Source organism: Drosophila sulfurigaster, chromosome 2R, assembly GCF_023558435.1.
Source record: "Drosophila sulfurigaster albostrigata strain 15112-1811.04 chromosome 2R, ASM2355843v2, whole genome shotgun sequence".
NCBI classification, from domain to species: Eukaryota; Metazoa; Arthropoda; class Insecta; order Diptera; family Drosophilidae; genus Drosophila; species Drosophila sulfurigaster.
Genome location: NC_084882.1, coordinates 6,700,555 through 6,714,763, shown reverse-complemented (window position 1 = coordinate 6,714,763; position 14,209 = coordinate 6,700,555). Strand labels below are relative to the sequence as shown.

The 14,209-nt window shown below is 39.7% G+C and overlaps 2 protein-coding genes across 2 annotated transcripts in view; both read right to left on the bottom strand.

Moving 5' to 3' along the window:
• LOC133838280 (microtubule-associated protein futsch) overlaps positions 1 to 7,495 on the bottom strand; it is a 30,865-nt gene extending 23,370 nt beyond the window's left edge. The window contains 2 exon segments of the mRNA XM_062269345.1: positions 92 to 941; positions 7,217 to 7,495. Of these exon segments, the coding sequence (XP_062125329.1) occupies positions 92 to 349 (258 nt within the window). The 5' untranslated portion in view covers positions 350 to 941; positions 7,217 to 7,495.
• A 311-nt stretch (positions 7,496 to 7,806) lies between these two features.
• On the bottom strand, positions 7,807 to 13,139 carry LOC133836653 (replication factor C subunit 1). The gene is given in 4 exon segments (XM_062267244.1): positions 7,807 to 9,587; positions 9,647 to 10,921; positions 10,923 to 10,958; positions 13,117 to 13,139. Coding segments are annotated over 4 exon segments (2,979 nt in total). The 3' UTR covers positions 7,807 to 7,942.
• Between the last annotated feature and the right edge of the window lie 1,070 nt (positions 13,140 to 14,209).

The window sequence follows — 14,209 nt, the reverse complement described above, 5'->3', positions numbered from 1 at the left end:
GTCGGCACAAAGTTTTAATACCCTTCAACGCTATGAGTAGCGGGTATATATGTATGTTTATGTATTAAACGCAAATAGATTTGTGGCTTACCTGAACTTGAAACATTGTAACCGAATCATCCAGCATTTGTATGCGCACAGTGAGCTTCTTGCCACCGCGATGTCTTGGCGTTGACGGTGTGCCATCGACCCCGCTGGGTGTGCTCAGGGAATGGGTCATGCGTCCGCCAGGCAGTCCACTGCCGGAAACTCCTCCGCCATTGGGGTTGCTGAGATCATAATGACGTGATCCTCCACCGACCCCACCGCCAACGGATCGCGTTGCTGTGCCCATGTCGGCCAGTGACATTTTGTACACGAGAATTTTGGTTACCTCAACGCGAAGACGACGTTAACTACTTTTCGCCGGATTTCAACTGCTGCTGCACTTTTTCCAATCCGTCTAATTCTATTAATAACATGCATAGATTGCACGAAATCCTTGTGGTTGTCTTTTTTCCTTTATTTATTAGTTTTATACTATTGTACGATTTGGAATGATACTGGGATAGTTAATTCTGTTATTTCTCTCTCTCTCGGTTCGGTTTCGATTCGAATTGTGGCAAAATTTAATTGAGTCAACGTTCCAATTTGGATCGCTCGCTTCCAGAAAATGAGCAATAAACGAAAAGTGGAAGCTATAATCTAATACCACACATATGCTTCACATTTGAGTCAGTTCCGTCTAATGTTTAAAGTGCTGGATTCTACAAGAGGTCTTACTTCTTGTGTTCGGCATATTTTTGCTGCTTTTGCGATTGCTTAATTCGATTCTCTTTCGTTTCGTTTATTTTGTTTTGTTTTGTTCGGTTTTGTCAATTTTTGGTTTCTTCATAAACATTTATAACACGCATCTGGACATAATTTCCTCATAATGCAGAGCCAAATAATGCCTCATATTGCTACAAAGAAACAGAAAAAAATAATATTGATCACAAATGTTCATAATTTAAGTAAGGCAATTAGTAAAGACCGTTCGAAAATGTATAATCTCTAAACTTTAGTATAAAGTAACCAATCGTAATTTGTCTAAAAAAGTATTTTGCATAACAGAAATTTATTTTCTAATCTGCTGACATCAATTATCTTATATATTAGCACACAGAATGTGACAAAGCTCTAGAACCCATTTACTTTGCTGTCTGTTGAATTATTAGCACATGCAAATCATTGACAAAGTTATATACCAGTATGAAACGTGACTTATGGCTGCTTAACAACTGCAGCACCATCCAAACAATTGCAGAAATATACATATATTTTTATGACATGCTTGACATGTGCGAGAAACGAATGAATGACGACCTGCAACTATCGACTACGACTTCCCACTCACAGTCCACGGTCCGGGAGAGAAGTAAAGAGAGTGAGAGAGATTCGTTATCTAAGTAGACACTGATGAGCAACATACTGACTGACTGAGGCAATGTCTGTTTTGAGTTGGGTCATTGAACGTTGTCAGCGTTGGTTCGAGAGTTATCGAGTTCAAGTGTATATAACAGAAAGAGACAGACAGACAAAGAGAGAGTGCACTCTCTCTCCTCTGATCAACCTGACTACTGAATGTTCATAACGCATCGTAAATTCACACATTTTACGCCTCATTCGTAAACTCTTGGACGGCATCCTGTATCTGCAAATTGACAGCGCTCCACGTCCGCATTCAAATTTATGAGCTGACCGTAAATACATGACACAGGGCTGAGGCTCAAAGCTTACTAGTCTCTCCATTTTTTAATTCATTTTTCATATTTTCTGTGTGCGGCCCACAAATATAATTGGCGCCAAACTTCTATAGATACTCATTTATACAGCACTGGTGTCTCACAATGACTCGGAGGTAACCCCAAAATAAAAATCAACATCAACCACAGCGGCAACTCACGATGCCAGTGTTCGGTTTTTGCTTAACAAACTTAAGCTCTCAGCTTTCCGGTTTCGCGTGGGCGCCTCTCGTGGGCTGACCATTTGATACACCGCCTCCATATTCAATCTCCAATCCTTCTCTCTGCCTTCTTGCTATTTGTTGTTTGTTTTAAGTGCTTAACATTTCTCATGTTTACCTTTCAATCCATACATACGGATACATATAAAAGCATACTATATACTTTATTTTCTCCATTATCTGGGTCGTTTCTGATAAGCTCTTTTATTTTCACAGGTGTTTTTACTAATTTTCAATCTATTTTCTCGACCTTCCCATCAATTTTTGTTTGCGTATTTCTTTTCTATCCATTTTCTGTTGTGTATATTGAAAAATATTCATGGTAGTCAAATTTTTATTGAGCCATTGTTTGGTAGTTTCGTTTTGATACATCTCTAACTATTCATTGTCAATTTTTGTGACATCCCGTAGAGTGGAAGTGGAGGCGACAAGAGTTCATAATGCCACCCACGTTTGTTTGTTAATCAAGTTTACTACTACACAGTGTATGCAAGTCACAGTAAATTTGTAGTGTTTGATATGAATACAAAAAAACAATTTTAATCCGCTCTTAATTTCTTTTTAAAAAATCTTAAAAACTCAAATAAAATTTGCAAGTTTTATACGTCGGACCTGTGAAACTTAGTTAAGCAACCGTGAATTTCAGTACTTGACAGTGTGTAATGGTAATAAAGTTTTGATGAGTGAGAAGTGCATACTTTTACACAAGGTATGCGGCGTCAGGAAAAACTTTTAAGTTCACATTCAGAAGAAGCAGCAACAACTCTGATGGAAAGTTGACAGTTATGTGCGCATTTGATTAAAAGAACAACATCATCGCTTATTTAGTCACTTGCTGATGGCACGCTAAGTATGTGAAGCTAGTCTTCAGCCACATATGGAAACTGCCAATGACATACTTGCAGTTGGTAAGCCAGTTGACGGTCCAAACTTGGTAAGTTGCCAGAAGCATATTGCTCCGTAGCGGTATTTTAACCCATTTCTGAGTAGGTGAGTATAACGATCTTGAAAATCATCTGCTTGCCAACGGATTTGTTTATCGATGATAAGTAGTAATTAATGAATAATAAATTGAAGGGAATTTAAAAACTGATCATATTCTTTATGAATCTGGATCGATCTCTGAACTTATTGATTATTATTATCTATTACAAAAGCAAATCAGAACTACATCAGAGATCTCCAAGATTTTCTGTGAAAACATATGACCAGCTGCGGTTGGCTAGCGGTTGTTTAACCCATTTTGTGCCACCGACCAGTTTGGCGATGAGCTAGCGACAAGTTCTTCAATATCCACCGCGGATGCAGACAGAATATTTGTCATTCTTTTATAGTTGCTGCAGCATTAACTGGTAAGTCTGCATTCTATGTGGGTGCCCCGTTATAGATGCAACTGCTACTACAACTGCAATTACAAATCTGAAATGATGTCCGTTGACAGGCTCAAAACAGACATCGCGTCTCACCGGATCGTCAAGAGTCTTTATGAACTCACTTCTAAAGAGAAGCATGTAATGTAATGTAATGAAGTGAAACGATAAACAAAGGCGGGTCATATAAAAGAGCAACCATTTGCTTCCCTTTAAATACATATTTTAATGAACTGCACAAAGGCGAGACCTCTTCCTCTCTTTCCCTTGTTTTCTCTCTCTCTCTCTCTTCCTTCCACGTATGGGTTTTGAGTTTGAACAGCAACGGCAACGACTTTATAGCTGTCAGACAGACAGTCAAGCAGAGTGCATCCTTTTATACATACATAATTTGTTTTTCTTTGCATTTTATTTTTAAACCAATGTACTGAGTAATGGAGTTGGTTACCATGTGCCACATGCCACATGCTACAAGCATTTTCTGGCCTACGCATGCATCCATCAGCAGCAGCAGCTTGTGCAGCCTCCTTAGTTGCTTGCATTGCCTTTGTTTCTTATTTTCATCTCTTCTTTATCCGATAATTCCTAAAGCTATGTACTACAAGCCCATATGTAGATAGATATACCAAAAATACAAAGTGATTCATCATCTCCGCACTGCAAGCGAGAAGCGAGTACACCTTAATTGAGATGCCTCCAAAATGTGGAGAGATACTCGAGAAATTGCAGCAGGGGATTAAATTAAATCACTGCTGACAAACCCAGCACTGATCTCATAATAATCTGAACATTTTAGAATATCTCAGTGTGAACTCAATCGATTGGACTCGATTAAATAAGTTAAAATCAACAAGAAAACAAACCTGCTGCTGGTATTGTTTTCCAGCTAAAATAAAACGCACAAATGTTTTCATTTTAGGTATCAATATCTGCCAGTTTCGTGTTACTTGACATAAATATTTGAAAAATAAAAACTTCATCGTTTTAATACTAGGCATAAAACCTTTCAGAAAGTGACGACTTTTATAGCTTAAAACAATTTCAAAGTACTACAAAGCGACAGTCCTAACATACAAATGATTATTAATATGCGTCACAAATCAGCGAAGCGAAAGCCGCACTTCAAACATTCCGTCAGCAAACAGCAATTGAAAATATAATGCAGCAAGAGTTGAGTTGTAATCCGAAGGCAAATACCCTGAAAAATATGCACTCACTTGATTCAATGCTGTTGAAGCGTCTATAAGTGTCTATATAATTTTCCTAAATACAATAAAGTTATACCAAAAGGAAAAAAAAAAACAAACGAACCGGTTCTAATTTGCGAGAGTCGACTGTAGTTGAATTTTTTTTCAATTAGTATTGTCAGCGCATATTCTGAGACATTTATGAACCGCCAAACAAAGCAGATACAAAACAAAGAAGTGCACTGCAGATACACATAGTTTCAACTCAACATTGTCTTTAGCTATTGTATAGCTGTAATATACTCTATAGTAGGTCGCTCCAATTGATTATGGCAAATTTATTTCCTATAGACAAAGTATTTGATATGCTTTTCGCATAGTACACAACATAACATAGAACTCAAGTGCTGAGTGTGTGATGGCAACCTTGCCGCATGCAACTTGACTGACTTTTCAAGCAGATAGGTTGCAGCTCTGTACTAAGGACAAGAGTGTGCTCATCACACATCCACAAAGAAGAAAATGAAATAAGTACAAGAGTCTTGCTGACGGTCTTGGCATTCTCATTCATGTTGTGCTCAATTTATATGCGGCATGTGGCTCGTCGCAGTTACCAAATTTATGTTTATTGAAACGGATATGATAATCGTTAATCGATCTATTCGAAACCTGTTTGCAAGTCGCGTGTCGCGTGAAGAGCTGTTGAGAGAGCTGTAAAGCTGTTTCCAACTCAGTTGGTAGCTGAATACTCAATCGGAATCAAGATTGCTAAAATTCTTTAGGAAACATAAACTGTACGAAAATGTATTCTTTAAGTTATATGCTAACTTGCAAACAAACCAATTCTATTATCGATCAACTTGGCTGGCCACAAAAAATTGGCTTGATTGTCAACGTTTGCCTATTGTTGTTGACCCAATTCATCTGCACGTTTAACTCGTTCGCTGCCATGTTCAAGTTTTTACCACATATAAATTGGAATTAAGAACTCAAAATGGTAGCAGGTGTTATTTCTATCTATAAATATATCTTTTCTTTAACAAATACACGAAGTCATGTTCTAATCAAGTCTTAATTAAAGTGATTGTATTATATTGATGTCCTCCTTCGTGCACGAGAAATCAAGTCAGCTTCTTCGAATCCCTTTCGCTGTCTTTCACTTTAATTAAACTTAATTAAAATCTTGCCTGCACGTAAATTGCGACACACACACACACACACGAGTCCACTTAACACAAATTTAATGACGTCAACTCTTGCTAGTAAGGGCGGCGGTATTGGCAAAGAAAAAACACCTCGCAATAACCAAAAAGCTACAAAAGCAAATGTCAATTTTTGTTGTTCGCTTCGTGCCTTAACGAGTTGTCGTCTTGTACTTATCTTTTCCCTCACACACAAGCAAACACATAGATATGAGGAATACACACACACACACTGACGCACACACTTGTACGACAATTGATAACGAAATGCGCTTTTAGGTCTGCTGTAACAGCGAGTGTAATAAATTGACAGTGGAGAGCGAGGGGAAGCAGAGTGGTGTTGAGTGTACATCATTTATCTATTTTACCGCGAGTTGTTGTTCTTATCTGTTCTATAACTGGAAATCCGTTAAACAAACATTACGATTGCGCATGTGTTTATGTTCAATCTTATCGATATGAACGAAAAGTTATTATTTTGTGCAAAACAGCTGACCTAAAATCTACTGTGATCATTTCAAGCTACATTTAAAGCAAGCAACTCTGTTCTGCTTCGTATTAGAACGTGACGCTTACAGTCGGGAATTTAATCCGATTTCCGCAACAAAAGCTCCAATAAACACAGCAGCCGAATGAAATGAAATGAAAGCGAAAACATACACATTCATATGTATTGAAAAATCAACAGTCATCAAACAGCAAGAGCAGCCGAGCGAACGATGGAGACAGAGAGAGAGAGACAGACCAAGAGAGCATTAGTGAGAGCAGAGCGTGGGAGTAACTTAAACAAATGCAATGACCTGAATTTGAACCGTTTGTGCATGAAAATAAAAAGGGGGAAGAAGTGTATAAAGAGGTAAACATGTGTTTAACTCCCCATCTCCTACCAGTCACCCCCTTCCGCATTAACATACAGTTTCCTTGCGAGGAAAAATGAAAATAAATCAAGGCGCGGCAACAACGACTGTTTACAATATTCGTGAAAAAAGGTAAAAGTAATTGTTGTAAGGCTTTAGCTTTCGACTCCTCTCTCTCTCTCCAAGCCAAGTAACTTGCTCTGCGCATGTATTGGTATTTGCATGCGTGTGCTTGTGTGTGTATACGCAACGTCCTTGTGCCTAACACAACAGCAAAGTAGGCAAAGAGGTGGGGCGGCATCGAGGGTTGCTGCTGGCCAACACTTTGTTGGCCACCCATTTTGCTGTTGTCAAAGTCTACACTTGCCTTTACCTCCGTGTGCCTGAGATGCTGTACGCTTGCTCGTGTGTATGTGTGTATGCTTATTGAGTTTTCAGAGTTTTAACAACGAACGAGTTGCGTAAATTGTTGAAAGCTCTTTGAACTTGATAATTTTAATTGAATTTCACAATTAAAACGGCTGTTTTTCCTATTTTCATCCTACTTCTGCTGGTGGTGCTGCGCCCTTTACACATACACATGCATACATAAACGCGAGAAAAGGGCGACACTCACACTTACACGCTGAACATTTTTCACTGGTGCAAAAAAAGTTGAACACACCACAGAAAACAGCAAACGCATGTAATTGGCAGAAAAACACTTAAATACGGCACGTGCACGCAATTTTCGATTAACAATACTTATGTCAGAGTTGCGCGCACATTTTGTTGTTAATTAAAGGCCGTTGCAAATGCTAATTGCATTTCATTTCAATTGTTTTTGCGGTGCGCGAAGTTATTTGTACGAACCGTTCACGACAACGCCATTTTTACTTCTGACAGCTGTTTGAGCCTAGCGATGTGCGATATGTGTTTAAGAACCTGTCACGCAAGTATCGTACATAAGCGATAGATTGCGATGTCACGGTTTTGATATTTTGACGGTTAATAGTGACATCGGTAACACACTATCGATATGAAGCGCTCAGCCAAATAATGTTAATGGCGGAAATTCAAATGTGAAATGCAAAAATAATTTGGATTTTCGTTTGAAATACATACTTACATGAGAAAATATGTGTAGTGTCCAGTGGACACTACTGAAAAGAGTGCATACTATTTAATACTAGCAACCTTCCCTTTCCGAAACGATATTAAAAGCTATGAAAAGCGAAAAGTTTTAATTGATTCAATATAAATATAACATACAATTTATGAGAAAAAAATAGTAGATCGCCCACATGGGGACTTTACAATGAGTGGATGCAACTTAATAATAACGTGCTTTGTTAGCTGTATCTTATTTTTTAGGCTTCGCCTTAGATTTAGCCGCACTTGACGCAGTGCTTGCTTTTTTGCCACCTGCTTTTGAAGTGCTGGCTTTGCTGGTGCTGCTTGCAGCTGGCTTCTTCTTAGCCTTAATAAGTCCATCCAACTCCAAATCATCTTTATCATCATCATCATCCGATGCAACCGCTTGGCCACCCTCCTCATCCTCTTCGCCTCCCAGCAGACCGCTTTCTTCATCACCAGCTGCCTCGGCACGCTTCCGTTTAACATTTGCCTGTGCTGAATAGGAATAAGCCATGACCTCTTTGTTGTAGGCTCGTGTGAGTGCTGCCTTCACACGGCCATCGACTGCATCCATGGGCGACTTCTTGCCCGGCCAGGCAGTAAGTTCGAGCAGCGAATCCAAATCCTCGCGCAACAAATGATAATCCTTCATCACATCTAGTGCTGCAGCGACGCCTTCTTGTCCATCTTTGGCCAGCGGACGCACAATGTTGGCCAACAAGAACGGTGCATAATCCAAACGCACCGACAGCTTGGAGCCCGAGGTGCACACTCGCGTGTGATCATGCAGCTCCTGGGCCAAGCGAGATCGCTTAGTCGTCTTGGAATTCTTGCCTAACCAGCCAGGGAAATTGATTTGGCCAGTGAAATGACCGCACATATATTCACCGGGTAGCACTGAGCTAAAGACGGCCTGAGTGGGCAGCAGACTCCATGCGGAATTGGCACGAATACGCTTATCCACCATCTCGCCCAGGCTGAGAGCATCCGCAGTAGCCGCCACCTTGGCCATGATGTCGTTTTTATTGCCCTGCGGCAGAACTTGCAGATAGTTTTGCTGAACAAAAAGTGGAGCCATGCTGTAGTCGTGGAAGAACAGATCACACTTATCGTAGAAGCTCATTTGTTTGTGCTCATCGGCCGTAAAAACCTTGCGCACCACTTCCCAAGGGCCCAGCTTTAGATCTTTGGACGCAACCTGATGGCTTGCGGTTGACATTTCTGGCAGCTTTTCGCCGGCACTCAACAGAGCCAAATGATTGATGGTCTGACGAATATCATTGTTGGTAGCTGCAATGATTTCCTCCAGCTTCGATGGCGTCATTTTGAGCTTCTCCTTGAAACAAATGCTCATGATGCGTCCTTTGATCTGTTCGATCCGAGGTCGCTGGAAACGCAAATCGTAACAATAATTGACCAAAGAACGTATCTTTGGATGATTTCTGTCGTTGCACATACAAATAATGGGCACCGAACTCTCCTTAATCAGTGCAATGAGCTCCGCCATACCACCGCGATCCTCGTTGCCCGCCATGCCGTCTACCTCGTCCATGATGAGTACATGCTTCTTGGAAACCGCTTGCGACTGCCCATTTACATAGCCATACAGTGACTTGTTGCCCAACAGACTGGCCACCTCTTCCTTTAGCAGTCGCTTACTGCGCGTGTCCGACGCATTGAATTCGACGGCATCAAAGCCCAGCTCCTTGGTGACCAGAGTCGCTGTTGTCGTCTTACCAATGCCTGGCGGACCGGAGAGCAGGGCTGCTTTAAAGAAGCTGCCATCGTCGTTTTTGGCCCATGGATTGGGGCGTTGAGGCTTCTTCTTGCCATCGTGATTGACATACCATTTAGACAGCCAGTTCATTAGTCTGAAAACAGATAGTATTAGATTGGAAAGAAGACTATAATTATATGTACTTTGACATACTTGGTGACGTTGCTGGAGGGTCCAGCTTGGCCCACAATATCCTTGATGCTGTTGGGTTTATACTTGTCCACCCAGGCCATGTTGAGGCTGTCTTCCAGCTTGACGTTGTCCATGTTATTGTTGTCCTCTTTTTTGATCGTGGAATCGGTTTCTTTGTGCTCCTGCTTTACTTTAACGCTGTGCATCTTTTCCTCTTTCTTAAAGCTGCTGCTCTGCTGCAGTTTATCTTCTTCACTATTTTGCTTCTTCATTTTCTTCTCTTCAGGTTCCTTTTTAACATTTGAGGAGCTTTTCCTTTCTTCAGGTTCCTTCTTTACTTTCAAAGTGCTGCTTTTCTCTTCAGGTTCCTTCTTTACTTTCAAAGTGCTGCTTTTCTCTTCAGTTTCCTTCTTTACCTTGACTTCATCTTTCTTTTCGCCAGATCGTTCCCTTATCAAATCAAATAGTCCATCTTCACTTAAGATGGTCACATTGTGTTCTTCGGCCTGTGCGAGTTTCTTGGGTCCCGCCTCCTCGCCCACAACCAAATAGTTGAGCTTCTTGCCCACCACAGTCATGACACGACCTCCAAATCCCTTAATCACCGATGCAGCTTCCTCTCGTTCCATAGATTCGAGTATGCCTGTCACTAAAAAGGTCAAACCCTTCAGGCAATCCGGAGAGCCTTTAGGTATTTCTTTGCTGCCCGGATTCAAGCAGCTGCTGCGATTCTTATACTGTTGATAGAGCACGGCAGCCATGCGCTTTCTCTCGTGTCTGTCTTCGTCTGTGAGAACACTTGTCTCCAGATCCTGCTTCGCACGTGGTGTGGCAGCTTTGGGCTTCTTTGCAGAAGCGCTCTTCGATTCTGGAGTTGGCTTCGGGCTGCGCTTGCGACTTGCAGGCGGACTCTGGGTTTTGGTTTCTTTTGGCGATGTTGCTTGCTCCACATCGACTTCCATGAGACTGCGATCGATGGATTCATCCTCCATTTCGACAATGCTGCGATCCTTGGGCTTGGAAGCTTCTATGCGTTTAGTTTCCCCACCAAACAAATCCGAGGGATTCACTTTCTGTAAAGGCTTCAGCTTCGACAAAGACGGCTTCTTCGCAGCAGTGTTGTTATTATCGTTGCTGGGCGATTTGATGTCCAGTGCCTTGCGCGACCTTTTCAACTCCTTGCCATGCTTGCTAACTTGCGGACTAGCGGGTATTTCATCCTCGTCGCTGGAAATAACGCGCGCTTTGCGTTTCTTGGGTGCTGGCGATGGAGACGCATCTTCATCAGTGGTCTTTTTTGCCGGGTAGCCGTTTGAAGAACGAGTCTATTCCCCTACAAAATGGTAAAAGCGTGAAATTTTCTGTTTAAATCTGGAGCACCAATCAACTTACGCGCTGCATTGCTTAACTTAGTTTAGCATTAAAATAATGTGGAGGGAAAAATAAAGGTGGCGAATTATCGATGGCACTATTGACAGCACTATCGATATATTAATGCGTTAAAAATCGTTGTCATCGATTTTAAATGGCAATTCAACCAACCAAGCAAAAGAATTAAAAAATGTTTCGAATTATTTATAGCTTAGAAAATAGTAAGAAATGTTTGTTTTTAAGAAGTAAAATTCCTTCAACGCAACAGTTTTTTAACACATTTATCACTTCGTTCAAAATACAGAAATTTGGGCATACTTCATATAGTATATTAGTATATTTTCAAAGTATGTGTTTGCCATAGGCGCGTATTTTTAAATTATTTTAAGTTTTGAGTACGAAAAATACTAATATGTGTGTATACACTTTTAGATTACATTTTACTGTTTTTTTTTTAAATTTTTTTCTTATATAAAAATAATATCAAAATTTACTTGCTATGAAAATTAAAATTGCTTCTTGTCATTCTTTTTTTTGGCAATAATGTGGAAAGGGAGCTTGTTGTTGGTACTTTTTGTTTTGCTTGGTAAAACAAACAGTACAGTTGGCAACTCTCAATGTATCAGCCAGCTTGCGTCACGGAGCATTTTGAAAATTTGTTTGAAATGTCGCGCGTAATAATACTGTACACTTGGCCCTCGCTTAACAAGAGGGCTACGTTCCTAGAAATCCTCGTGTTAAGCGAAAAATAAGGGGTTACGTTCGCAAAATTCAAAATTGGGAGCAAAACAAATTGTTTTATTGTTCAAATTTGGTCTGTTTTTATTAAAGTTTAATACATTTGTTCAAAAATTAACCAAGAGTTATTATGCATATGCCTTTAATAAATGCATAACATTCATATTTTCAAAATTTAAAGTTGGTATTAAATCAAAAAAGTTGCTTCATATAATTAATTATCAGGTTAAACTTTATAGAAATCTAAAAATGTTAAAAAGTAAGGAGATCATCATTCATATCAAATTTGAAATGTATTTGGTGGCATTTATAGTTTAAGTCAGTTTGTTTCAACATGTTTTCTATTTTGGTGGATCCTTATCAAAAAATCGTGTAAGATCGAGGTATTTAGCGTGTTAAAAGGGGGATGGGAACAAATTTGTAAGAACGAGTTCGTGCTAAAAGAGTCCGTGTTAAGCGAGGGCCAAGTGAAATTTTTTTTTAATCAGTTACTATAAAGATGGGGAAAGCAAATTGTTTATTTGAAAAAGGGTGTTTAGTATTCATTGATTTAACATGTTATTTGACACATGTCCCATCGATCTTTTGATAATGCGATCTAATCACATCATTAACGCCAACCCTCAGTCACTTTCAAACAAACATCTAACACTTGCACATTCGAATTATGCACAAGCTGTTTGTTGTATTTACAAAGTATTAGAAGTTTGCCACCCTATTCCCCTCTCCCATTTCATAGTTGTTGCTGATTACACGCGCAATTAAGGGTTGTGGGCAGGCGCCATAGCCAACCGTCTAGCGTCAACAGTCCCCTTCCCTTTGTCACCGCACGCGGACCGCGTTTGTGTGGCTTGTGGCCTGTTGCACGTGTTAACTCCATCGAACTAACAACAACGCCGTCCAATGATACCCTTGGGGTTAGCTGAAAACGGTCATTACTTAACCTTGATTTTGATTAAATTGAATATAAACAAGAGCTGGGGTACCTTAAAGTCACAGGCTGGAAAAATCTAGCATTTATATCTGCAGCTTCAGGGTTAAATTGGAGAAGTTGATATTGCGGTTGTTGTTATTGCTATTGGGGAGCGTGCAACAAGTTGATAAGTTGACGCATTGATTGATAAACCGCAAGGGGAGCGTGTTCAAGCATAAAAAAGCCACAGCATTTTGCTGCAAGAAATAAGGAAAAATTCTAAAAAAGGGTTGCCCAATGGTAGCACTGTCATTCAGCCCCCTTTCCGTTACTTCACTAAGTCAAATGGCAAAGTTCCCATACAGGCGTATGGATATAAATTGACTTTAACCAAATAGCACTAAGCGCCATTTAAATTATGCATAAAAGGCAAAAAGTAAATACGATAAAGTGCGAGGGGGTTGCTTACCCCTGCAAATCGCTAAATCGCATTGACACGCATTTTATTACATTTTGCATTAGATTACGTGACGTTTATTTCGGCAGAGTGATGCCAGACTGTTTAAGCCCCATGACTTGTGATAAATGTTGCGGTGTTGTTTTTGCTTTTTCCGCTAATTTGAAAATGGCGTGTGATTGCAAACACTTGTTTTACGGTTATCCCTTCCCAGCACTGACTCGCTGGCTCACTCACCCCCCGCTGATGTTTGCTTTTAGCGTTTATCGATCATCAGAAATGGCTGCCTTGACCGCCCTTACCTCCTATTTCTCTATCCTATGTGGCTAATCTTTTCCTCCTACTCTACTGCCTCATTAATTTGACATTTTGCGTTTGCATTTTAATGTAATGCGTTTTATTCCTCTGACTCTAATGCCTCTTACAGACTTTCTCTTGCTTGCTCTTTCGCGCTCTTTAATCGTGATTAATTATTTTGACGCATTATTTTGATTTGATATTTATCAAAATGTCACGAGCTCGTATTTAGCCTTTTATTATGTTTATTTAACTGATTAATGTCCGTTGTTTGTTCCCGCATTCGACTAAGTCACTCCCCCATTTACAAATTGTTTCTTTATACCCTGGAAAATATGTTTGGTTTCACTTTGTTAAAAATGATGAAAAATTTAATAAATGCAATGCATACTTGCCTTTTTATATGAACTACATACATTTGTATAGGTTTTGCATTGAGAAATAATTTCCTACAATATATTTTTACCTGAATAATGTTTTTTTTTTTTTTGTTAATATGTTAATAGAAGGGTATACAATCTTCCGCAAGTGAAAAATAATTTTTTTTCCTAATGTTTGATTTAATAAACACTATAGTCGCTTTGCCTTTGGTTTTATGGTAATTTCTGGGTGTCAGCAAAGCGAGTGAAAAATTTGCTTTTCCTGTCGGGGGCAGTAACAGAAACAGCTCTGTATGTATAATTAGCAATTACTCATGACTAGTATTTAATATATTAACTAAATTTAATGCAGTGAGAGCTGAACAAACCTTCGAAAATAGCCGAATCACTGATTATTTTCCAAGGCAGTTTCTTTGTTTGGCGAGCGA